The sequence below is a fragment of the Gossypium hirsutum genome, chromosome D07 (genome assembly GCF_007990345.1).
Source record: "Gossypium hirsutum isolate 1008001.06 chromosome D07, Gossypium_hirsutum_v2.1, whole genome shotgun sequence".
Taxonomy (NCBI): Eukaryota; Viridiplantae; Streptophyta; class Magnoliopsida; order Malvales; family Malvaceae; genus Gossypium; species Gossypium hirsutum.
The window spans coordinates 19,441,378-19,467,626 of NC_053443.1; the positions used below are offsets into that span (position 1 = coordinate 19,441,378).

Genomic DNA, 26,249 nt, shown 5'->3' on the forward strand with positions numbered 1-26,249 from the left:
CTTATGATCGGTATAGATGATACACCTCTCACCGTACGTATAATGCCTCTAAATCTTTAACACAAATACCACAGTAGCTAACACAAGATCATGTGTCAGATAATTTCCCTCGTGTGACTTAAGCTGACGGGATGCATAGACCACAACATTACCATCTTGCATCAGTACACATCCAAAATCGACGTGCGACATATCACTATACACTACAAATTCCTTACTATATTTAGGCTGTATCAGAATAGGAGCCTGAGTCAAAATAGACTTAAGCTTCTTGAAGCTCGATTGTTGCACATCATTCAAGACAAAAGGAACACCCTTGCACAGAAGCTTAGTTAAAGGAGCTACAATCAAAGAAAACCTCTCGAAAAACTGCCGATAATATCCCGCAAGACTCAAAAAACTGTAAATCTCAGATACATTCTTAGGCTGTTTCCAATCAAGCACCGCATCAATCTTTCTAGGATCAACTCAGTTCCCCTCAGCAGAAACCACGTGCCCCAGAAAAGTTACCTCGCGCAACCAAAACTCACACTTGCTCAACTTAGCGTAGAGTTGTTTCTCTCGGAGTATCTGAAGCAGTACTCTAATATACTCATCATGCTCATCCTCAGTCTTAGAGTAAACCAGAATATCGTCGATGAAGATTACGATGAACTAATCCATATACGATTGAAAGACTCGGTTTATCAGATCCATGAATGCAGCCGGAGCATTCCTCAAACTAAAGGGCTTAACTAAGAACTCGTAGTGCCCATAGCGAGTCCTAAATGTCGTCTTATGAACATCAGTTTCCTTAACTCTGAGCTGATGATATCTAGAACGGATATCTATTTTCAAGAACACTGAAGCCCTTTGGAACTGATCAAACAAATTGTTGAAATGGATACTTATTCTTCACATTCAGTTTATTCAACTGTCGGTAGTCAATACACATCCTTATGGTACCATCTTTTTTCTTTACAAACATATCAGTGCCCTCCACGGAGACACATTAAGGCGGTTGAAACCACAATCCAGAAGTTCTTAAAGTTGAACCTTAAGCTCTATAAGCTTCTTCAGTGCCATACAGTATAGAGCGATGGATACCAGAACTGTACCCGGTAGAAGCTCAATGTAGAACTCAACTTCTTGATTCAGAGGTAAACCTGGTAACTCTTCAGGAAAAACATCCAGAAATTCCCTCACTATTTTGATATCCCCAATAGAAGAGTCCCTAGAAATTGAAACACTAACGTAGGCAAAAAATGCCTCACACCCTTTCTGAACCAATTTCTCAGCCACAATAGCGGAGATCACATTAGACAAGTAATCTCGACGCTCACCGATCACAACCGCTTCTTTATCTTCCACAGTCCTTAAAACAACCCTCTTAGTCACACAATCCAAGCTAACTCGGTGCTCAACTAACCAGTCCATACCTAGAATTAAATTGAACTGCCCAAACGGTAGCTCCATCAAATTTGCCAGAAACACAGTCTATTGTACTTCTAACGAAACATTCCTATAAAGTGTATTTACTCAAACAAACTGCCCCAACGGACTTAGTATAGTAATCTCATTAGAAGCACACTCAACAAAAATCCCCAAGTTCTTGGAAACAGTACTAGCTACATAGGAATGGGTAGAACATATGTCTATCAAAGCAGTATATGGGGCATAAAAAATAAAGAACGTACCCGTGATCACATTCGGAGCGTCTCTATCCTCTCAACGTCGAGCAGCATAAACTAATGCAGGCTGCCTTGCCTAAGTCTGATTAGCACCTCTACTCGGTGCTCTCTGTCCTCGGTCCATACCATTACCACCTCAAGCCAGTCCACGGCCCCTAGGTGGCTATTGAACTGCCCTCTAAGGCTGTACAAAACTCGGTCCTGAAGCTTGCATCTGATCAGTACGCTGTGGACACTCTCTAATCCAATGTTCTAAAGACCCACACGTAAGGCAAGCCCTTAACCTCCTTCAACACTCGCTTGGATGGCGCCTACCACAATCACCACATGGTTGAATACGAGTAGGACCAACAGGAACCCCCACTTTAACAGGCCCATCAGGTTTTGCCCATTTCTTAAACCTTTGAACAAAATTAGAGGGCTCTAAATCCCTCTTATTCTTGCCTCTCTCACGATCCTTATTTTGGCGCTCCACGCACTTAACCTCCTCAGCAATCTTCGCCTTATCCACAAGAACTGCGAACTCTGGCTTCCTCTATGGAGCAATCCATACCCTTAGATTATCCCTCAAGCCATCCTAAAAAAGGATGCACTTCTCATACACAGATGCCACCATGCCTCAAGTGTAGAGGCTCAAACTCAGAAACTCGGCCTCATACTCAGCCACAGATTTATCGCCTTGCGTGAGATTCATGAACTCACACCTACGAGCATCAACATAGCTCGCACCCACATATTTCCCCTGAAAGGTAGTCTTAAAATAATCACAGCTCAGACGATCCGATTGAGTACCTTCCTCAATCGACAACCACCACTGATATGCCTTGTTGCGAAGCAAAGAGACTACACATTTTAGTTTTTTCTTAGGAGTACAGTCTATATCGTTCATAATCCTCTCGGTGGCCTCCAACCAATACTCGGCCACAATAAGGGCAACTCTAGTGACACCCTTAAATAGCTCAACTCTATTGGATCGGAGTCGTTTAATTACCGACCCACTGTCCCCAAATCTAGAATGGGGTCAAACGACCCTCTTTAACACTCTCAACATGGCTTGAGACAGTGCGTCGTCCCCACCCGAGGGGCTTTAAGACCCAATCTCAATAGCAGGTGAAACCGGTGTCTCACTCATGTCCAAATTTGACATACTACCTAGAGAGGAAAACTCAGCTCAATCTCCTTACGGCCTCTACTGCGCCCATGAATACCACAACCGTGGGTTCCACGAGTGCTCATCATATATTTCGAATTTATCTACATTATAAAATTTTATGCATAAGTTTCAGTATGTATTAGTGGATATTTTATACTTAAATTATCAGAATTTTAAGAGTATTCTAGAGGTTTTAGTCTCTAACTAACTCCATATAGTTTCAGAAGGTGCTAACTACAGTGTTTTCAGAGTATTCGAAGTTTAGAAATACTTACAAGATCAACGCTGGAGACTCAGTGTACCATATACTTATTCAGAGTGATCTAAATCATTTGAAAACAGTTCTTTTTGAAATACAATTTTGGAACCCAAAATTCACAACCTGAGTTTTGCAACCTAGCTCTAATACCGCTAAATGTAACACCTCAAACCTGGCCTAGACGTTATGGCCGAATTTGGAGATATCACAAAGAAGGCTTTTGAAAACAGAGTTATTTCGATAAAATTTTGTAACCCATATTCTTTTATAACTATTACTGAAAGTGTTATTTAATCAATTCATTTGCCAAAATATAATTTCCAGCGAAAGTCTTAGAAATCGTATATTTTTTTTAAAAAAATCTCGTTCGTTTTTTCAGAAAATCTTTGTTTTAGTAAAAAGCAATATTTTTAGCCAACCAACGCAAATAAAGAATCAAATCGAAAATCCAAATCCAAAATAAACCAAACAGTCTAGAGAGTCTATTAATTACAAAGCTCCCAAAAATAATCATTAATTAAATAAAAACCATTATTTCTAGTCAGTTCGCAAACTTGTGGTCACCGTGAGACTCCGCTACAATGATCCTCCTAAGTCTGTGGATTACCTGAACAAAACATATTAACGAATGTGATTTTTCAAAAACTCAGTGTGTAACCCAACAAAAATAGATATGCTATACATACAGGAATCACATATATACAGTCAGATTCAAATTTCAGACTTAAGTCCTTACAGATACAGATAACAGAATCAGATATACAGAATAGATATAGAGAATCCTACCTCCATCCTCTGCACACCAACTCCGACCATCCCATCACACCATGTGGGGTTAAAAACACCCTCCTAACCCTACACACCATATAGTGTCGATACGACACATAACAAATAATATGCAGTCAAGCTGCCAGAATATAGGCAAAAGGTCGTCATACAAATTACTTCATTCATATATACAATTCCTACTCCAAACATATATATAGAATACAGATATAAAAAATCGTGCTTAACATGCTCGCATACAGATAACATATGTATTTAACAGAATAGCCAAATATGCATAACGGTGTCCTACTCAAAGCAGACTATCAGAATATCAAATCACATAATTTAGGGTTTGGTTAGCCCTTACTAACCCTACAGTAGACCCATAGTTTTTCAGAATCTCACATACTCGTGTGGCCCATATGCCCAAGTTGGCATTGTCCGTGTGGCTCACATGGTCTGGTCCAAAACCCACACGCCCGTGTGGCTCACACGCTTAATGGCCTAGCCCGTGTGGCCTACACGGCCATACTCACACCATTACATGGTCGTGACTTACGTATGGCCACACCTTCGTCAGACACACGGCTGGGCACACGTCCGTGTAATGTCAATAGTGCTCTTTTTCAGCTTTTATCGAACATTAATTTTTCATGTTTAGGGTACACACCTAGTTCGTTTTAGATGCTATAGCAATCCTGAGCCCTTCAAAACCTAAGAACTAGTATCTCATTCACCAATTAGCAATCAATTTACGAATCAACCTATAACCCGAAATAACACACAAAACTTACTGACAACACGGATAGTCACTAGATCATAGTACGGAAAGACAACTTGTATTAGTAGACAGACCTAAACATGTGTTTAGTTTAATCGTAAATGAGCAAATCGCTTAAAAGACTAAGATGTTGTTTATGATGTCCAATTGGGGAGATGCATTGTCTTGGGCATCAAAATGGATGACTCCCAAAAGATAGAGACATAAATGTGACTGACTAGACTGGTAATACATCGAACAAGACCCAAACAGAATAAATTCTAAATCCATTTATAGATTTATTCACTTGTGATGTTCATACTGTGACATACTTAATTCCTGAGTGGATGGTGGACTACGTATGCGTGACTCGTACACTTTGGTGTAAGTAAAAGTCTGAGTTTAAATAGATAAGGAATCGAAGCTGGTGCGTTGAGTGTATGCCTTCTGTAGCATGTAGCGTCATTCACAATTGTGGAATTCATAGCCTAAAACATGGTTAAATGATCTCCTTTCATTGGCATTACATGGTTGATGAAAAGTAAACGTGGCCACGGGTCGTTTGTTTTTGTGATGGATGACTTGATCACTATTTAATAGTGATTGAATTTTCATGAAGGAAGTTGTAATAATTACCATGAGATAAATATGATCATATTGGGAGAACGGATATTATCCCAAAGAGATCAAGGATATCCTATGAGGATAACACACTTATGACAAAGTCATTGGACGAGCATTGAGTAGTTGCTTTCATAATGGTATGTTGTTGGGGAGAGCTCATTTACGATACTATAGTGGAATGACTTCGTGACTAAATGAGTTTATAATTAATTGGCAAAATTTTGAAACTTAATTATAAATCATTTGAGCCTCAACTATTTTTTTTCCAATAGGTCCCTCCACTAACTCGTTGAAACTAGAAATAAATTGTGTATTTGAATATAAATGAACGAAATGAATAGAAAAAGAGAAATGAGAAATATTTAGGAATGATTATGATTTTCTCCAAAATGGAGAAATGAAATCATTTAGAAATAAATATAGGTTTCCAAAAATGGAAACGCAAATGAAAATAAAAATGATCAATTTGTAATCCTATATAGATTACTTAAAAAATGATCGGAAGAATGAGTTTATGTTTTTGGACTGTTTTGAAACCCGAAAATGAAAATAAAGCATTCGGTCATAGTGAACATGTTATGTTGTGAAATATTGAACATATTTTCTCAAAATTTTACCAGGGCAAAATCGTTAAAATTTTACTAAGGGTAAAATCGTTAAAATGTTGTTGGGGGTAAAACAAGGATGATAATTTTTTTTATATATAAATATTTAAGTTTATTTTGGGAAATAAAAAAATTGAATCGGGTTGGATCACATTATAGAGTACTAGGTCAAAAAGGCCTAAGAAATAATCATAATTAGACTCGTTGTGAGAGAGGCCCAAAAACCCCTCATGGATATGAAGGGAACGAAAACCCTAGTAGGAATACTAGGGTGTGTTGTCCACCCTAGTCCTATTTTAAGTAGGATGTTTTTCTATTCGAAATAAACCACTACAACTCAATAATGGTTTGACTTTCTCTTTCTATAAATAGATGGCACCCGTAGAACTATGAAAACAACTTTGAGAGATTATTATTTTACCGAAAAATAGAGAGAATTTATTCTCAGTTATTATATATATTTTTTCCGGAATAACAATTCTACCGATTTCTATAAAGAAGAGAGAATTTTCGTTTTCACTCCAAAAGGAGAGAAAACTTTTTCTAGTTCTATATTTCGATTCAATTGGTTTGAGCCCACACTCGAAGTAGTTCGTGGTATGACAATAGTAGAGATGATTGTTTGGTTGAAAACCGAGAACAACTAACGTCCGCTAAGCCAAAAACACAGGTACAAATTCAGTTAAGGTCTATTGTTATAAATATCACAAATCGGGTTGATTTTCAAAATTTTAAATTTTCGCTATGCAAGAAAACTGTTTTCAAATCGGTTTTTTTTCGACATGCCATTGTCGAAGGAATGCTTAGAGATCATATAGGGAAGTGGATTCTTGGGTATAATAGGCGGTTGGGACATTGTTCAGTATTTAATGTCGAGCTTTAGGGTATTTTAGACGAATTGATTCTTTTTCAGAATAGGGGATGTAACAAAGTGTTGATTCGAACATATAGTATAGAGGTTCTTCAAGCCATTCAAGAAACAGTCTCAACGACATCTTATTCAACACTTATCAGACATATTCAACAACTTCTGTTAGAAATAGGCTAATGGGAAATAGAGCACATCCCTAGAGAAGAGGACATAGAAGCGGATTGCACCGCCAAGATGGCTTTTGACAAAAGCGAGGGCCCGCTGCTATTCGCAGAAACCCGGTTGTTTAGTTCTAGACAATTGTGTTTATTTTATCTATTTTTTTCTTATTCACCAAAATAAATAAATGTTTTATCTTTTCAAAAACAATTTTTGATAGTAACATAATTACTATCAAAATTTTCAAAAGTATTTTTCAACCTCAATGATAATCTAGTCATTTGATTTTTGCAAAAGTGTCTTTGGTTGAAATTACTTTCCTATCGTTGTTAACGAAGTCCAACATATATTTTACTTTACAACATTATATTTAAAAGGTAAGGGATCTACTTATATCAATGTAAATTGAAATGATTGATTTTACATCATTCCGTAATTTTTCATATAATTAATTATATAAAATATTAATCTTATAAAAAATTATTGAATAATTTAAAACCACTTTAATTTACATAAATATAAATGAATCTCTCCCTATTTAAATATATATACTTTTCAAAACCCTTTTTTTTTTACAATAGTTTTTAAGTTTAATGGTATTCTAGCCTTTTAAGTGCTGTGAAATTCTTGTTCGATGCTATCAAATTTAAAACATGAAACTAAAACTAGAAGAAAAAAAAAAAGAAGAACACCCAATCTTAAACTAGGAAATGATGTGTATATATAATATATGTAGCAGCTAGCTATGGTATGAGATAGGGATATCTCAGAGTGCAAAAAAGAAAAGCTCTAAATCTGGAGGAGCAAAGAAAGCAATAGGAGTTGTTTGCAATGAGCAATCGGAGAGAAGAAGTCTTTGCTTCTTTGGGGCTGGTGGGCATGTCTCCATCTCCGGTATTCGAAACCTTTGAGCTTTGGGTGTTGAGAATGGAGTTTCGGCAGTAACTATATCATCACCATCACCTCCTTCAGTATCCTCCATTAATGCTGCTGCTGTCTTCTGATTACTGATTTTGCCCTTTACATGCTTCTTCTTCTTCTTCGTGCTGCTTGCTTTTCTTGTGGCTTTGCTGGTGGTGGGTGCCATTGACGGAGTTTATATGAATGGTTAAAAGTACAAAACCAATATCATATCATCATCAAACCAAATCCAAGAATATTCATCAGGGGATAAAAACCCAAGGCTTGAAGGGAAAAAGATCAAACCAAAGAATTGATTTACATTAAAGAAAACCAAAGTAGAAGCATTAGCAAAAGTAAGTTACGAAATAGGAAGGGAGGAAATCAGAAATCTAGCAATAAGGGGACACAAGAAAGGGCGGAGAAATATTTTAACAAATTTATGAATGTCATCAAGGGTTAAGGGCAAATGGAAAAATTGTCGTATAAGTCCTATTAAGTGATTAATTAAATTAAAATTAATTTATGGTGAAATTACACTTTGGATTCTCAAAATAAAGAAAATTATGTTTAAGCCCTTCAAAAATGATGAAATCGTAAATTAGTACATTACAAAATTATGTTTTGATCTCTCAAAAATTTATTATTCAATTTTGACCCTCAAAAACATTTTAGATTCCCCAATTTCAATGGAAACTTTTTTTGGAAAGTCTAACCGTGGCCATTTTTTAAATTAATGAAAATATTGGGTTAAAATATGCTCTTAATTCATGTACTTTGATGAAATTTGAGATTAGTCTCTATACTTAAAAAATTAAAAAATTAAGTCCTACTTTTATAATTTAAAAATTTCAGTCTAATCATTAACATTATTAGTATTTTTGTCAAAATTTGCCAACTTGGTATATTAATTAGACTGCCCATATATGACGTGGTATATGATTAACAAAAAATAAATATGTTAAATTGCAAAATTCTTACGGAAACTACTAACAACAATAATAATTTGATCAAGATTTTTTAAATGAAAAAGGAGATTGTATAGAGACTAACAACATATTTCAACCTTGATAGTGTGGTGCATACATTGTTTGAAGAGTGGTAGAGTAGGAAAAAATAATACTAGGAATGCGTAGTCGATTGAGTCTTTGCTTAATTGCTACGGAATTAGTGCATGAAAATTCAAATAGGAGGTGGTATTGTAATTGTAGGTGTTGTGGATATTTTATAAAATTGAAACAAAGAAGAAACATATTGTGTTGGGAAAGAAGAGTGTTTTGTCTGTATAAGCTTCACCACAAATTTTAATGAATTTCATTGTCTCGTTTTCAGCTCTCATTTGTTTTTTTCCAAATAAAATAACTAGTTGTTTAAGGGATCCTAGGTTTCACTGTTTGTACACGTAGCTTGCTTGACAATATTATCATTCCACATTTTTCTTTCTATTTCTAATTAAGTGGTATAATTTTAGATTTTATTACTGATACCTAAATTAATGATGTCAAATTTAGCTAATGGAAATGTCTACTCTTTTATTTCCTTCAATTTTAAATTTAAAAAATATAAAAAAAAGTATGTATACAATTTTTTAAAAATCTAAATATATACCAAAAAATAGAATTTTTTAAAATATATTTAAATTCCTGAAAAATCTAAAATATATTTAAAAATGAAAATATCGATTTTTAAAATAAAAAAATTAAAAATTATATATAAATTCTAAAAAGTATATAAAAAAATTCAAGCTTAATTATTCTTACTTTTTGAATTCCATTTTAAACTTTCTAATTAAAAAATATCTAGTTTATCAATTAAAATAATAAAGTCCAGTTAACCTTTTTTTTAATTTTAAATTTTTTTAGAAAGAATTAACTTAACTTTTATTTTTGGAGATAATTGCACCAAACATCATTAAAATATGACCATAATTTTAAATTGGTCTTTTAACTTCAAATCTTTCTAATTATATCTTTAAGCTTTTGAGATTATATCAATTAGGTCCTTTTATTACTAAAATCATAATTTTTCTGTTAAATAACATGGTAGGTCTTATATGACATAATTTAAAATAAAAAAAAGTTAAGAAAAAATGAATGTTGTAAAAATAGATGTTTTAAAAATATTAGTTTTGAGGTTTTCAAAACTTTTACCGAAGCTTTGTCATTTGCTCTATTTTTTTAGTTTTATTTTATTTTTAGTTTACTTTAAAAAGTTATGCAACAATGTTCTATTTATTTAAAAATTTTATTTTAAATTACCTACATAAGATTTAACACATCATTTAAAGGTTAAATTAACTTTTAATAAGGAAAGGAATTGATCGATATAACGTAGATAATTTAGGATATAATTAGAACGTCTTCAAGTTTAGAGACCAATTTAGAGTGAGGATCATAATTTGAGAATGTCTAGTGCAATTAACTCTTATTTTTGTATTTAGTTTTTGAATTATATGTTTAAAATTTTAAGTGAAAAGTTTAGCTTTTTTTATACATAATTTTAGAATTTGTATATATGTTGTTTCTAGTTTACAGTGGCGCTTACTAACGCTACTAAAAAGTAGGTAAAATGTACACGTAAATATTTAGCAATGTTTGTCTATAAAAATGCCGCTAAAGAAATTAACATACATCATAGCTAAACTTCGCACAGAAATGCCGCAAAAGTACAGGGAATTCAACGGCGTTTGTTTACAAAATAGCCCTAAATTCTATATGTTTTTGTGACGATTTTGTTAAGGTGTCACTAAATATGGTACCTAGATGTCATTGATTTGATTGTTATACTTTTAGCAGTGTCTTTTAAAAGCACCGCAAATTTTCAGATTTTTTTTTTGAAGTTTTATTATTACAAGTTTTTGGCGTTTCTTACAACAAACTCAAATTTTCAATTTATTTTTTGCATTTTCTATTTTTAGCTTAACTTGCAAATAATTTATATTTCCAAACTTAAATTTCAAGAAAACCAATAACAAGATTCTCAAGTTTAGTTCAATCATTAACAACCTTGAACAAAAAAAAAAAACCAAAGTTACAAATTTAAACGTGCTAGTTCAAATGCCAAAGTTTAAATATTCCCACTAGAATAGTAGCAAAATAGTATTTTAACAAATTACCAAGAAAAATGAACTATAGAAAACAGTAGTAAATTAGATCCACTACACCAAAACAGGGTTTTAGTGGCGTTTGGATAAAAAATGCCACTAGAAATTGAGGATTAGCGGCGCTTTACGTAAAACGCTGCTAAAAAAAAGTATTAGCGGCGTTTTCCAAGAAGCGCCGCAAAAAAGAAAGCTGAACGGCCGTTTGCAAAGTTTTGAGGCATTTTAGCGGCGCTTTTGAGAAAGCACCGCTAATGCTCGTGCCTTTAGTGGCGTTTTTGAGAAAGCGCCGCTAATGCTCGTGCCTTTAACGGCATTTTTAAAAAAGTGCCGCTAATGCTCGTGTCTTTAGCGGCGTTTTTTAGAAAGCGCCGCTAATAATAAAATCTAAAACCATTTCAATTATCTCATTCTTTAATATATTCTCAAGTAATGTTTCAATTATATTTTTTTTATTATAAGTTGAAAAAAATTAATATTTCGTTGTATTTATTATATATTGGTCAAATTTACATTAAAATGATAACAAATAATATTGTTTAATCCATAATGTTTTTGTTAAAGAGAAGTCCTAACTCCTAACTATTTATTATTATTTTTCAATCACAGTTTATTTAAACTACTTTACTAGAAAAATATATTAAATTATGAGTAAAATAAAATATCATAAAACTTAAATTGTTGTGTTGTAAAGAATAAAAAATAGAATAATTTTTTATAAGAATAATAAATTTTGATAGTTCGACTATATAAATCAAAGAAAGTAATATAAAACACCAAATATCGTGATAAATAATGAATTAATGAAAGAGTAAGGTAATACATGAACACAACAATGACCTAATATATAGTACCTACTCAAGAGTAAGAACTGAAAATGAATGAAAAGGGACAAATGAGGTTGTTACTTGGTCTAATACCCACAAGAAATTAATACTAGGTTTTTTAGGCTGAGAAAGGGTTATAGAAAAATATTATAAATATTGAAATTCGAATAAAATTTATTAAATATTGAATTTTAGAAAATAATTAAGTGAAGTTGGGATTCAATTTAGCTAGTAGAGTTGGTGGGGTTAGTTGGACGATTTGCTCCCGAAAAGAAAAGCTGTTTGTTTTTTCTTGATAACAAAAATTTGTTAGCTGAGTCTCGAGTCTAGAGCCGAATGCTACTTCAGGCGGTATAGTGGTAGTAGTGGACAAGCAGGTCTAATTTATCTGAATAGCCCAATGGCAAAAGAAAGAAAATATCTTATATTTGTAATCATTAATCGAATTACATTGGGTACTTCGTTAGGGTGGGTGAGTGGCGAGTGCTAAGGTCCAAGGTTGGGAAAACAAAATGAGCAGAGCAGAGCAGGGTTTGCATTTGGATTTGGGTCGGGTTAGTGGATAATGATGAATAAATATCATCATAATGTTTATTATTTTAGGATAACAGTTTTGAGTTCAGGGTTTAGGTTTAGGGCTTGGGGATTGGGGTTTAAGGTTTAGAGTTTACATTTTAGTGTTAATATGAGGTTAGTGTTTATGGCTTATAAGATAATGATCAAATTTACTGTTTTAGGGCTTGATGTTTATGGTTTACGGTTTAGCGTTAATGATTTGACTGTTACAATGCATGGTTTAGGGTTTAAGGTTTAGGTGTTACCATTTTAAGGTTTATGGATTAGGTGTTACCAATGTCCAATTTTAAAAACTTTTTCAACTTCAAGCTCGTTTTACCCGAATCACCCATTTCATTGTTTAAAAACAATAAAAAATATAAATCTAAGCCTAACCATATTGTGGACTAGGTGTGTTGTATGGGTAGTGAACATTTCTAATTATCATTTAAAAGTAAATAACATATATTTTTCTAAATTTTTAAACGTTTTATATTTTTCGTGATTTAAAATTTTAAAATGAATTTTAAAAGATTTTAAATTTTTTTCAAAATTTTAAAAATATTTTAAACTTTTATTTTTATAATATTTATATACTTTTAAAGAAAAGACCAAATTAATAAAAATTACAAACATTAAAGACTACAAAATTATTTTATCATTTTTTAATTGCTACATTAATGATTTTAACCGTAAAATTAGATGTTTAAATTAAAAAATAAAAAATTTAATATCTCAAAATTTTAACCGCAAAATTAGATGTTTAAATTAAAAAATTTTAACCACAAAACAGGTAATAAAAAGCAATAGTCCACAAAAAAAACAATTTTACTTAAAAAAAAGCGCCATTTTATAAATTTTCCCCCCTGAAATCCCTCCCTAATTTCCCCCTTGAAACCCCCAACTTTACAAACACACCGTCCTTTAAAACTTTTAACGCCATACCCATTGCTATTTTTTCTTCCTCAACCTCAATTCTTAAACGCCCAAATTTGGAACCCTAGATTTTTCTCTGCAGAACTTTTCTTAATCCACAAGCTTTAGCTGCTCTATGCGATTCCATCACAGATCCGAAGAACTTTTCAAATGTACAGCTCCATTTCACTGCGCCCCCTCTTCCTGATCCTGGTACCATCTTTTAATTTAAGAATAAGCAAAAGCCATGTTTCATTTTCTTCAGTTTCTATTAACGACTTTTCATACCAGTGTTTATGTTAACACCTGTCACCATCTCTTCTTCTTTCCTTGTTTTTCTATCCATCTCGTGGAAACCGCAGTTTGGCATTCTCAGGGTGGCACCAAAGCTCCTAACAAAATAAAAAAAAAGGTAGAAACATTTTTTTTTGGATCATTGGGTTTTCAAAGTTTTTGGGGTTGGTTTATCTTTTCCTTTTTGGTTTTGAAAGATTGTTGTGGGTGGTTTTGATTGTTTACTTTTCTTCTTTGTTTTCCTTTCTGTAAGAGAGTGAAGATCATCCAGGTGTTGGCGGTGGACCCAGTCATGACTGCTGACAGGAGTAATCCATTGGTCTCTGTTCAACCCAATGCCCTCAAGTTCGTTTGTAAGTTCTACCTTATCTCTGTTTTCACTCCTATGCATGCATGTAATGCATACATTCATGATTCAATTCCAAGGTTATGTGATCAACTTGTACATGGGACTGGAGATGACTGTTCCTTTGATAAGTTTATGGAATTAGATTATGAAGACTCTAGTGACAGATATGTTTTTTTGGATGCTAGCACATACCCATTCAGCATCCTCCCCCAATCAGAGGAAATGCCAAAATAAATTGTGAAGCTTGACATGGTGTTCTTTACAATATGCCAGTTTTATCTTTGTATCAATTCTTCAATGTATGGCTAGTTTATATTTTGCTCTTAGATGCTGGTTTCTTTGAAATGCTAAATGTCAATGCGATCTTTGTCTTCAGCATATGGTTATTCTGGAAAGTTTTTGAGGAACAAATTTTTAAGCTTAGTTAACCTATGTTTTCAGCTGAGCTTGAAAAACCAAGCTTTTGTTAAAGTGGTGAACACAAAAATCAAACTATTTTGATTTTATCTTTTAGGCAAATAGTGTGGGCTTTTGATGCACCTAGAAAGTAATGGTTTTGATTTTATAAGGTCAATGCTCTTTCATTGATTTTTCACTCTAGAATGTGCTGATAAGAATTTGATCATAAAATTGTTGTTATATGCACCTTCAGCTTTTTAATTCTTTTGTATGACTTGAAGAACCTGTACATGTTTTACTTTTACAGAACTTTTGGAAGTTTTCTTTTTCTTTTAATTTTTATTTTCTGCCTTCCCTTGTCAACGGTTTAATTAAATTTATGATGCATATGTACTTTAAATTTTTTGATTCTTGCAGGTTCTTCAAATGCAATTGCAAATTTTGATAGCAATACTGCTAACAGAAGCCTGCAACTAGAAAGACAAGGAGCATGTCGAGATTCTCATTTCAGTGACGGTGCTTCTATTTGCAACAATAATGAAAAATTTAAAGGTCAGAAAACTTATTTTGAATACGAACATGCCTAACGTTTTACCAACTCAGACCAAAAGAAAAACCGGATAACTTATTTGTTTAATTATTACGTAAAAGATGATTATTTGCTGTCCATTTTCCTATTAGTAGCATTGTGCACTTCTCTTATATGTCCTCGGAATTCATAACTTCTAATAGTACTCAAAATTATGCTCTTTAAGTCCAAAACAAAATTACGCATTTTCTTAGCTCTTTAAGGTCATGCAATTAACCCTTTTTTTTCTTATTTCTGCTTTCCTTCTATTCTTTTATGTATTATTTTCTTATTATTGAAACCAGAATGTGTTTTATTGGACAGGTGCGTGCAGTTCGCTGTGACAATGGAGAAAAGACTGATATCTCTAGAGTCTTTTTGGTTGAACAAGTAAAAGGAATGTTGGATAAGATTCAACAGAACTTATTCGATGTGGCAAAACAAAAAAGAGATGCCTGCATTGAAGTTGTAAAAACGTGGGATGAGTTTGTAAAAGCTCTTGGACAAAAGAAACTGATCTTAGCTCCTTGGTGTGATGAGGAGGTATGACTTTAATTTGTAGAATCCTTATTATTTATAGGGATCATGACAATTTAGCATTTAATTGGTATTGTTTTAATGCTTATTTGTTACCCTTTTTTCTCAGAACTGCATCATTAATCATCATTAATCTCAAGTATTTTGTTAGGCAACAACATGAGCTGGATCATATTCTAATCCCTCGAGGCATATGTAGCTCATTTTTCTTAAATGATGTTTTATGTTTTGTATATATAGGAGGTGGAGAAAGATGTGAAAGCTCGAACAAGGGGTGAGATGGGAGCAGCTAAGTCTCTTTGTACCCCATTCGAACAGCCTGAACTCCCAGAAGGTACTTGACTCCATCCATGCAGGCATTTATTTTAAATAATTTAAAGAATATGAAATTAACCCTTTTCCATCCAAATTTCTTTAGAGCAAACAGGGTTTTATATATAAAATTATATATATTGTCAATGATTATGTTTGATTGATTCTGCTGGAGTTTAGAACCTTGACAGAGCTGCTATATAAGAAGCTTAGTTGGCATTTCAATTCATCTATAGATACAATAACATTTAGTCTTTAAATTTGTCAAATTTCAACCCTGATTAAAAAAATAATTTATAAAATAATTTTTTATTTTTTAATCAAATAGATAAACCCTGATTTTGTTTTGGACTGCATTGATATCATTGACACAAAGGTATCATCATGACTTATGAACTTTCAGTTTTACCTATTGGCTATAAGAATTTTATATAACGTTGCAGTCAAATATTGGCTTTTCACCATATATAGAACTCCTAATTTCTTTATGTGGTTCATGTTATGCTCTAATTTATGTTTTATTTTTCATTATTATGATAGTGCATGGCTAATCCTTCTATATGCTTGTTTGATATTGCACCCATCTAAATCACGAGTAAGCAAGCAACATAAGTTATTCAGCTGATTGCTAATAATCTGTCAGCATAAAACACTGTTTCTGGAATTGATGCTTTTGGATAGGCAATAACAAGTTAAAAAGTACAATGTAGTATAGGGTGGATGGAGAGGGTTACTGGATATTGATAGGACATAAGTTGCAAAGCTATATGGAAAGAAAATTGAGGGGTTAATAATAGGATTTTTTTAATGGCAGAATGATGGAAAATACTAGGAAGATTTGGTGCTTATTGTTGAGTCCAGCATTGTGTTTTATGTAGGGTGTAAACAAATTGTTCAAGGAATTTAATTATCTACAGTTTTTGCTTCTTTCCAATATTTTAGGGGTTTGGCAATACTTTTTATATATATTTAAGATTGGTTACTTTATTTAGTAATAGAGGATTAGGATCAGCTTTGCTACTTAGTATGTACGAAGGTTAGGTTTTGCTTCTAGATACGTATTTTATTTTAGTATCAGTAGCTTTGGGTTATGCCGTATTTATTTTTTTGTATTTTTATTATTTATTGTGATTTGAGCTTCTGGCATTTTATATTATTGATTCTGAATACGGTGAAGTTGTTTTGGAGTTGTCAATCATTCTAAAATGGGGGCTCTTTGCGTCTGTGGCTTTTGAATCTACACTTGCTACTGCAGTTTTCTGGTGGTTGCTGATCTTATGATTGGTGTTTACTTTGGGGCCTTGTCCAATTAGATTTTATTTGGTTTGGAAAAACTTTAATATCTTATGCTTGTATTTGTTATTTTGGATATCCAATTTTACTCTTGTTTATCTATTGCATTAAGAAGACATTGTTTAGGGGTTTATTTCCTGCTATCATTCACTCTACTCTTTCTCAAATTTTTGCTTCTAGGTGAGACACCGTTTAAGGAAAGATCATGGGATTGAGGGTGGAATTCGTGTTGTTTTCTCTTTAGAGAAACCTAAAGCTCAACTGCTTCCTTTTAGAGGACCAAGTGGTGAGGAAGACAACCCTTCAGATTATCAAGTGAGGATGCTTGCTTCTTACTTTTGCAGTTTTAAAGTACTCTGTTTGATCACCTAACATCATGCAGTGGGGAAATTCATCCAATATATTGAAGCAGAATTTGAAATGAGAATTGAAAGTACATTTGGATGGAGCTAAAGTTGTGTTTCTTTTAGCGATATATTTGAACTTGCTGGTGTTAGGTCCCTGGTTTTTGCTATCTCTAGATTTAAGGGTAGAAGGAAAAGGAAAATATTTTGGTCTACGTTAGTATGTAATCTACATGTTTAATCCAACAATTTAATGTGTTATTCTGCTGTCAGATAGTACCTGGGCAGGTTCAACAATTTAATGCATTGTATTTTTTATTACCTTGCAATGTGTATAGTCATAGTTAGGTTCAACTAACCAGTCTGTTTTTCATATGTATTATTTATTTTAGTTTTAATTTTAAATTTTTATATTTACTTTAATATTTACGACAACTTGAGTTTTAACTTTTGGATTTTAATTGTGTTATTAATTTATTATTTTAAAATTTAAAACTAAATTCATTAATTTTTATATTTAGTTTTAAAGTTAAAATTTTTATAGAAAATTTAATTTAAATAATATTTATTTATTTATTCTTAAAAAAGTATATTTAAAGTTCAAATTTAAAAAATAAAACATAATATAATATTTATCATGAAAGTAAATATTATTTGATTAAAATAAATTTTTTTAAAGGTTATGTTTTTAGTGGCGTTTTTGCGAGAAGCGTCGCTAAAGGTTTGTTCTTTAGCGGCGTTTGTAGGAAAAGCGCCGCTAAAGATAGTATTTTGATTAAAATAATTTTTTTTAAAGGTTATGTTTTTAGCGGCGTTTTTGCTAGAAGCGCCGCTAAAGGTCGTGATCTTTAGCGGCGTTTGTGGGAAAAGCGCCGCTAAAGGTCGTGGTCTATAGCGGCGTTTGTGGGAAAAACGCCGCTAAAGGTCGCGGTCTATAGCGGCGTTTGTGGGAAAAACGCCGTTAAAGGTCGCAATCTATAACGGCGTTTCTGGGAAAAGCCCCTCTAAAGGTCGTGGTCTATAGCGGCGTTTGTGGGAAAAGCGCCGCTAAAGGTCTTGGTCTTTAGCGGCGTTTGTAGAAAAAGCGCCGCTAAAGTTAGCGACGCGGTCTTTTCCGTGACCTTGAAACCTGAATATATAGTCCATAATGTTTGCGTAGTGATTAAACCTGTTTTGGTGTAGTGATTGAAGGCAAACATTTTTAATGCCTCGTAAGACATATATAGTCCATAATGTTTGCTTTTTTCCGTGACCTTGAAACCTGAATAAGTAAACAAGATTATTGAACTAAAATTTATATAACCAAGCAACATTCAATATTAATGCTAAACTTATACATTAATATAACATATTACCTAAGATGAGGGATCTTGAAGTGATAGCAGAAGTTCATCATATCTTGTCCTATCTTCTTCTCACCATTCCTGAAATGCATCTTCTCTATCCATTTCCCTTGCTGCTGCCTCTACTTCCATTAGAGTAATTTTCTCATGTGTCGCTACTTCCATCTAAGCCATTTGTTCTTTTAACCTATCGACTTTTGTTTGTGAAGTTTGGCTCTATGAATAGGTGTATTGGTGTAAACTTGAGCCAAAGAACTCGGTTAGGCTAACAAAATATCCCTGAAATCAAACCTGATCACCATATCTTTCAAGACAAAAAACTTTGGTTATATGCTTCAAGTAAATTTTTAATAAGTTGGATGAAATAAGGAAATGAAATTATAAGCTATAAGTGTGTATATGAGAATGCAAATAGAAATTTACAAGTGTGTTATAATTCATCCTAGTTATGGAAATTAATTTAACTATGTGGCATGAAATTCATAAGTCAAATACAATTATGATATGGATATTATAGCATACGGATAAGTGTGAAATGAGTATAAATACCCACTTGTTAAATATGCACCCATGTAAACATGGTAGAAAGTTTACGAATTTGTTGGCATGCCAATTAGGGTTATATATGCATGTCTATGCAAGATAGAGATGGAGTTTCTGACAGTCCGTTTTTCAGTGGTGTCGAAACTAGTGGTTTTGAGGCCATAAATTCGACGTGTGAGTCCGTAAATATTACTATTTAATATTTACGAGTCAAATTTAGTATTATAATATATTTTGATTTGATAATTTATGTCATTTAAATGAATTATCAAGGTCAAGTGGTTTTAAAAAATGAAGTATCGGGACCTCGTCTATAAATCGAGTCGTAAATATTTATGAAGTGTTGTTAAGGTCGTATTAAAATTTGGTTAAGAAATGTTAATGTTTAGATAGTTAATTAAAGAAAAAGGATTAAATCGTATAGAATGCAAAAAATTTAATTGTTATTAGTTATATGTGTTTAATAGCTAAAAAGTAATGATTAAATGGATTTGAATAGCAATTTTACCCTATACTTTTGAGTGGACATATATGTACATGCAATTTATATATGAAATAAGTTGAAAGTAAGGTTAAAATTGTAATTTAATAATAATTAAAACATAAAAAATAAAAGAACATGCTATCATCTTCTTTCTTAGGAGATAAACAAACCGAAACAAATAAATGGAGGAAGCCATTTTTGAGTAAAGGTTTGAACAAACCCCAATTTATGCATGTAAGTCCATTTTGCACCCATTTTTAATGATTTTTATGCTTTTGTTATCGTATTAGTTTAATCTAGCTAACCTGGAGATCAATTTGTTAAATTGTTAAATGTTTATAATTTTACCATGGATGAATTTTTGATGTTCTTGAAATTTTATGATAGATTATTAAGCTTGGTTGTTAAATAAAAGTATTTTGTTAAGTAATTTTTGATGATTTTCAAGTTTAGGGACTGATTTATGAAAATGGTAAAATTCAAGGAAAATAATGTAAATTGTGGATAAATATGGGTTGTTATAAGATTGGGTGAAAATCGGCTAGCATGATTTATGGTTAAAAATGGTGAAAGTTTAGGGACTAAATTGCATAAATGTTAAAATATTAGGGATAATTTTGTAAAATTTCCATTATTATGGGTTATAAGCTAAATTAATTATTTTAAATGTTGAAATTAGATTAATTGAATAAAAATATTTATCTAGATCAAGAAACGACTCAAACGGGCACTAATCGCGGGAAAACCAAAATAACAAATTAGCCGTTGGATCACATTAGGACATCGTTTCAGTGCAGGCAAGTTCGTATGAACTATGACTGTTTTAATGTTAGTTAAATTAACTATTTATTATGTTGTTGTAATATAAATGAATTAGATTATAAATGTATTAATGATATGATGATTTAATAGATAACAAGTCTCGATTGAATCTTAAAAATTCTTAGGATACAAATGACATGTCATTAGGGATTTCATGTTTCGGGTGCTAGTCTTGAATGTCCTATCGATGGCTGAGGTCCTGCATTTGTTGCGAATTCTCCACAGCTCATGTGAGTAATATCGTGTAGCTTACATTTCGACCCATAGCTCGTGTGAGCAAGCCCATTTCACAGCTCGTGTGAGCATTGATGTAAAGGAAAGGTTACAATTATTGGTAAAGGCACACTTCGTGTGAGCTTTCTTGAGTATCCAATGTAATTCTAGATGGTTCAACAGGTAAGAAAAGGAAATGAAATGGTATGTATGCAAATGGAAATGAATCATGATCTCATGAAGATATTGATAAATTAAATGTTATGTTTACATATGGAAAACTATTTATCTTATAGTTGAATTCATTTCTATTATGGAAAGTATACTAACTTGTGAGTTGATGATGTTGTATAGGCTTATACTGAGCTTATGACATTGGTAACAACTTATGTTTATTCTATGAATTGTACAAATGAAATGGTAAGTTATGTTTAAAGTTTATACAAGCTTACTAAGCATTCATTGCTTACGTAGTTATTTCCTTTGTTTTATAGATTTTCGGAAGCTCGATCGGTTCCAGTAAATAATTTAGTAGTCTTTAAGTAATTGGGAAAGGTTTATAATGGCATGTCTAGGGTGATTTGTAGTGGTATTATGGTGTATGTGTTAATGGTATTTTGGCATGTATAAGCTTTGGAAAGCTATGTTGGTTTGGTACACTTTGATATCTTACCAAGTTATGTGATTTTGGTTAATTTAAAGTGCTTATTTATAAGGTTATCTTGGCATGTTGATGATGGCTTGAAAATGGTTAATTGTGACATGTTTTAGTTCATATTTGAACTAGGTTATTATGTTTGGAAATGGAAATATTAACATGTATAGGATGTTTAAAGTGGTATTTAGTGAATGTGTAAATGGTAATTCGGTATGTTTGTACCTTGGTGATTATGTAGGGTTGATGGCTTTGTAATGCTTGTTATGTTAAGTCCCTTTGATCACTTTTAGACACTTGATATACATGGTCATATGGTTTGTTGATGTTGGCTTGGAAATGGTCATTTGTGATGTGTTTTAGGCATATAATGGAATTAGGTCTTCATGCTTGAAATAAGGCAATATTGACATGTTTAGGTTAATGACATTTGGGTGCAATTGTGGTGCCTTTGAATGACATATTAGTTAGGTGAATTAGGTAGTTTGAAATGACATATTTATGTATGTTTGGATGATATTTGAACCCCTTGAAAGTGTACCCAAGTGATAAGAATGGTTAGGTAGGAAATGGTTTTGAAGTGGCTTGATTTTAGGTAAATTTTGGGTTCACACGGCCTGGCGACACAGCCATGTGTCATCTGAGGATTTCATAGGGTTCAAGTCAGTGAGTTACACGGCTTAACACCTGGCCTGACACACGGGCGTGTGGGACATTTTAGTGAGTTACAACACGGGTGAGGACACGGGCTGGGGCACGGCCGTGTGTCCCTTGTTCGAAAGTTACACGGCCTAGGGCGATTCCACACGGCCGTGTGACCCCTGTTTCTAATTTTTGTAACTTTTTCCTAAACTTTTTGTTTTGTTTCAAATTAGTCTCGAATTGCCTCAAAGCTATTTTTAGGGTTTCGATGGCTCGATTTAAGGATTGAATGCATGTGGTTGAATGGATTACGATATGTTTAATTTACTTAAATATTATGATGTTAAATGTTCTCAATTGTATGGTAATGTTTCGTAACCTTAATCTGGCGATGGAGACGGGTTTGGGGTGTTACAGAGTTGGAGTTCTATCGTGTTATTCATTGGTTGGGCATTTATTAAGGACCATCAGGTGTACACTATCTCTTTAGAGACTACTTAGTGTGGTGGAGATCTGGCCTTTATGTGCTCTTTATTTTGCCTTTAGGCCATGCACTTATGTGCCCTTGGTGTGGTGTAGTTTTATGCTCTTATGAGCTTATTTGGTGTGGTAGTAGTTTCCTATGTGTTTGAGTCCATTTTGCTAAGGTTGCATTGGGTAAATTACTTGATATGGATACGAAATTGATTATTGAAAATGAGTATGAATATATTGAATTATAAACTTTAATAAATAGCCATTATCACTACATGTATTTGCATTGCCATGATTAATACTATGTAGTGTCTTGTAAATGTTGGTAAATATGTGTATTATGCCATGTGTGTAAAATTAATTATGGTTATGGTTGTAAATGTTTTGCTATACTTAAATTTCCATGTATTTGTCATACATGTTTGTAGCTAGTAATGTTAACGTTCTTATTGTATTTGGTATGCTCACCTCAAGGCAAGGTAAGTATAGTGATTTCCATTTGAGCTTATTAAGCATTTTATACTTGCGCATTGTTGTCTTTGCGCATAGATTATCGACTTTTGGATTCTTGATGTCTTGCACAACCCCGAACATCTCATTATTATCAAGCCTATCAAAAGTATGAAAGTAGCATATTTGTAACTTGCGGCATGTACTTAAGGTGCCAACATGTATAAATATGTTAGTTTCATTTGCTATATAGTACTCTAAAATTTTGTTTAAGTTTCATTGAGTTTGGAGGCCTAGTTGATACTTTTAACATGGGATGCAAAAATATTTCCTTTGCATGCATGTGTCTATATACCTTTGCTTTGTAATGAGCTTTGATTAGTTGAAGATTTAACTTATTTTGAATGATACTATGAAGTTTTATTATGCTTGTCATGGTATATAAATGAGTTGATGGATGATGATTGAGTTTGAGTATGTTTTATGAATGAGCTTTGGATGTTTATGATCGTTTTGTAAGCATGTTTTATGATTGTTATGTTTGGAGGTGTTTTGGTTGTTGTTCATGGTGTTTAAAACTTGAGTTTTGAGTCCTCTGCACCCATGTTTTGGTACTAGGCTTTCAATTATCGAAACAAGTGAGTTAGAAGTCAATTTTCGACTTTAGGGGTCTTGGTATCGATAATTGGTCCTTATGGTATCGCAACAAGTGAAACATATTACAATTTTTTGTAGTTTTAGAGACTTGTATTAGTACTTCTCCAAATGTAGTTGTACTTCTCCTAAGAAGTACTTGTACTTCACTAGAGGTACCTATACCTCTACTCCAATTTTCCAACTGCACTGTTTTAGGCCATTTTGATTTTTCGAGGTCTATTTTGGGTTCTGAACACCTTCGATTACCTCTGAACTACTTCAAAATGATTTTAAATTATTTCTAATATCTTTTAAATTATCCTAAACTTGGATTAGTGATTCTATAAAAAAATTTTAGAGAATAAATTCTTAAATTTTTCGAAGTTTTCTAGTTCATTTATACTCCGATTGTTGGAAAAAATCTGGTTCGAAAACGATTTTCTTATATAGGGGGAAATTAAAAATTTAAAAATCGAGCCGATTTGTGATATTTATATCAATAAACCCTTTACCAAAATTGCACCTTTGTTTTCGGCTAGACGGATCCTTGTTGTTCCTGGCTTTCAACCGAACAACCTTCTCTACTATTCTCGTACCACGAACTACTTCGAATGTGGGCTCGAACGAATTTAAATCAAACACAAAACCAAAATTATTTAACTTTCAGTGGGAAGCAAAATTCTCTCTTTAATAAAAATCGGTAGAATTTTTTTTCGAGAAATAGAATTTATACTTAGAAATTCGGGCAAAATAACAATATCTCAAAGCTGTGTATTTAGTCCTACTGGTGCTACCTATTTATAGGGAGAAGAAGTGAAACTTTTGTTGAATTAGTAGAAGTCTATTTCAAAAGTAAAAAAAAAAAAATCCTTGTCTAACTATGATTAGGGTTTGTCGTCCCTAGTATTAGCGCGAAGGATTTTTGTGCCTCGCCCATATCAGGTTCAATTATAAGTACTTCCTAGACTTTTAATCCAATACTTTATAATTCAGTCCAACCCAATACTTGTTTTTCTATTTCCCAAAATAAACATCATAAATTAATTTAAATAAATAAATTAAATTCCAATTAAATAATTGTCGCAACTCGATTCTAATTCCGTTAAAATCATAAAAATTTTACCGTAAAAGAATCTATGAGGAAATATATTTAATATTTCTACATTCAACGGATTCACTATGATCAATTAATATAATTCCATTTTCGAACTTTAATTATTTAATTATTAAATAATAAATTAGAAAACCATAAATTAATTTTTTAGGTAATTTTCATTTAGAGAAAATCACATTCATTTTCGAATGTTTCCTATTTCTCTATCTTTACTATTTATATCCATTTTTGTTCATTTAATTCAATATGCAATTCATTTTTTGTTTTAATGAGCTAGCGGAGGGACCGATTGGACATATGTGATTAGGGCTCAAATGATTTGTAATTAAGTTATAGCTTTTTGCCTATTAATTATAAACTCATTTAGTCACGAAGTCATCCCGCTATAGTTTCGTGATTGAGCTCTCCCTAATGACATACAATTGCGAAAGCAACTCGATCAGTACTCATCCAATGACCTTGTGATAAATATGTTACCCTCATAGGCTATCTTTAATCTCTTTGGGATAAATCCACTCTCCCAATATGATCCTACTTATCTCATGGTATTCATTGCATATTCTTTCATGAAAAGTCAATTACTATCAAATAGTGATCAAATCATTCATCATAATGATGAACAACCCGTGGCCATGTTTTCTTTTCATCTATCATGTAATGCCAATAAGAGGATATAATTTACCCATGTCTTGGGCTATGAATTCCACTATTGCAAATGATGCTATATACTGCAGAAGTCGTGTACCCAATGCACCAGCTTTCAGTTTCTTATCTATTTAAACTCAGGCTTTCACTTAAATTAAAGTATACAAGTCACACGTACATAATCTATTGTCCACTCAGGATTAGGGTATGTCACACTTTGAACGTCACAAGTGAATAAATCCATAAGCGGATTCAAGATCTATTCTTCTTGGGTCCAGTTCGATATACTGTCAATACAGTCTGTCACATCTATGTCTCTGTCTTCTGGGAGTCATTTGCTCTGATGCCCAAGACAGGACATCTCCCTAATTGGACTTGGTAGATGATATATTAGTCTTTCAACCAGTTTGCTCATTTTCGATTAGACTAAAGACATGTTTAGGTTCATCTACTAATATAAGATGTCTTTCTATATTACGATTCGACCATGTAATATTATTTAGTCTTAGTTAAACATTAGACAACCATTGAGTTAATATTTGCTTCTATTTTGCTTTACATACAAAAACCACGTGAGAACAATATACAAAGGGTATTAATGTTATTTATGAATAATTTTAGTAACTAATCTATTCAAAAAAATTACAATTGTACATGAAAGAAAATTCTACATTTAGGGCACCTGATCCAACACCGGTAGCATCTCTCATTCATACTGATCGTTAGAATGGATGAAAGCTATTACAAAATAAGAGGCAGCATTGTGAAATGCAGTACAACATCACGACATTATAGTATTTGAAGTCGTGATGTAACTGACTGTTGCCATGGAACTAAGGTATGTAAAGGAAGTTTTGTGATGTTTCTTACTAAGCTAGAGGGTCATGTTGGGCATTGTAACCAATGAGGTCACGACATCAGATGCCAAAGTCACGAGATCATATACTTAAAATTTTTTCCATCAAA

The 26,249-nt window shown here is 32.7% G+C and overlaps 2 protein-coding genes across 7 annotated transcripts; one reads left to right on the plus strand and one right to left on the minus strand.

Moving 5' to 3' along the window:
* Window positions 1-7,635: 7,635 nt before the first annotated feature.
* On the minus strand, window positions 7,636-7,956 carry LOC107956053 (cyclin-dependent protein kinase inhibitor SMR9). Its single transcript, XM_016891806.1, has one exon. It carries the CDS (start codon window positions 7,954-7,956, stop codon window positions 7,636-7,638), a length of 321 nt encoding a protein of 106 aa, XP_016747295.1.
* A 5,164-nt stretch (window positions 7,957-13,120) lies between these two features.
* LOC107954289 (proline--tRNA ligase, cytoplasmic) lies at window positions 13,121-17,583 on the plus strand. 6 transcript variants are annotated; one of them, XR_005915673.1, is made up of 7 exons: window positions 13,134-13,578; window positions 13,714-13,813; window positions 14,626-14,760; window positions 15,101-15,319; window positions 15,554-15,647; window positions 17,099-17,233; window positions 17,301-17,583. XR_005915673.1 is itself a non-coding variant. In XM_041096616.1 (7 exons), the coding sequence occupies exons 4-7, from the start codon at window positions 14,746-14,748 to the stop codon at window positions 17,131-17,133; spliced, it is 363 nt and encodes a 120-aa protein (XP_040952550.1). In that variant the 5' UTR covers window positions 13,134-13,379; window positions 13,529-13,578; window positions 13,714-13,813; window positions 14,626-14,745; the 3' UTR covers window positions 17,134-17,583. The 6 variants fall into 6 exon arrangements, 5 of the variants coding, with proteins under 5 accessions (XP_040952548.1, XP_040952550.1, XP_040952552.1 ...); XM_041096616.1 differs by having other exon boundaries at window positions 13,134-13,379; window positions 13,529-13,578; window positions 17,099-17,583; XM_041096618.1 differs by having other exon boundaries at window positions 13,134-13,379; window positions 13,529-13,578; window positions 13,723-13,813; window positions 17,099-17,583.
* The last annotated feature ends 8,666 nt before the right edge of the window (window positions 17,584-26,249 follow it).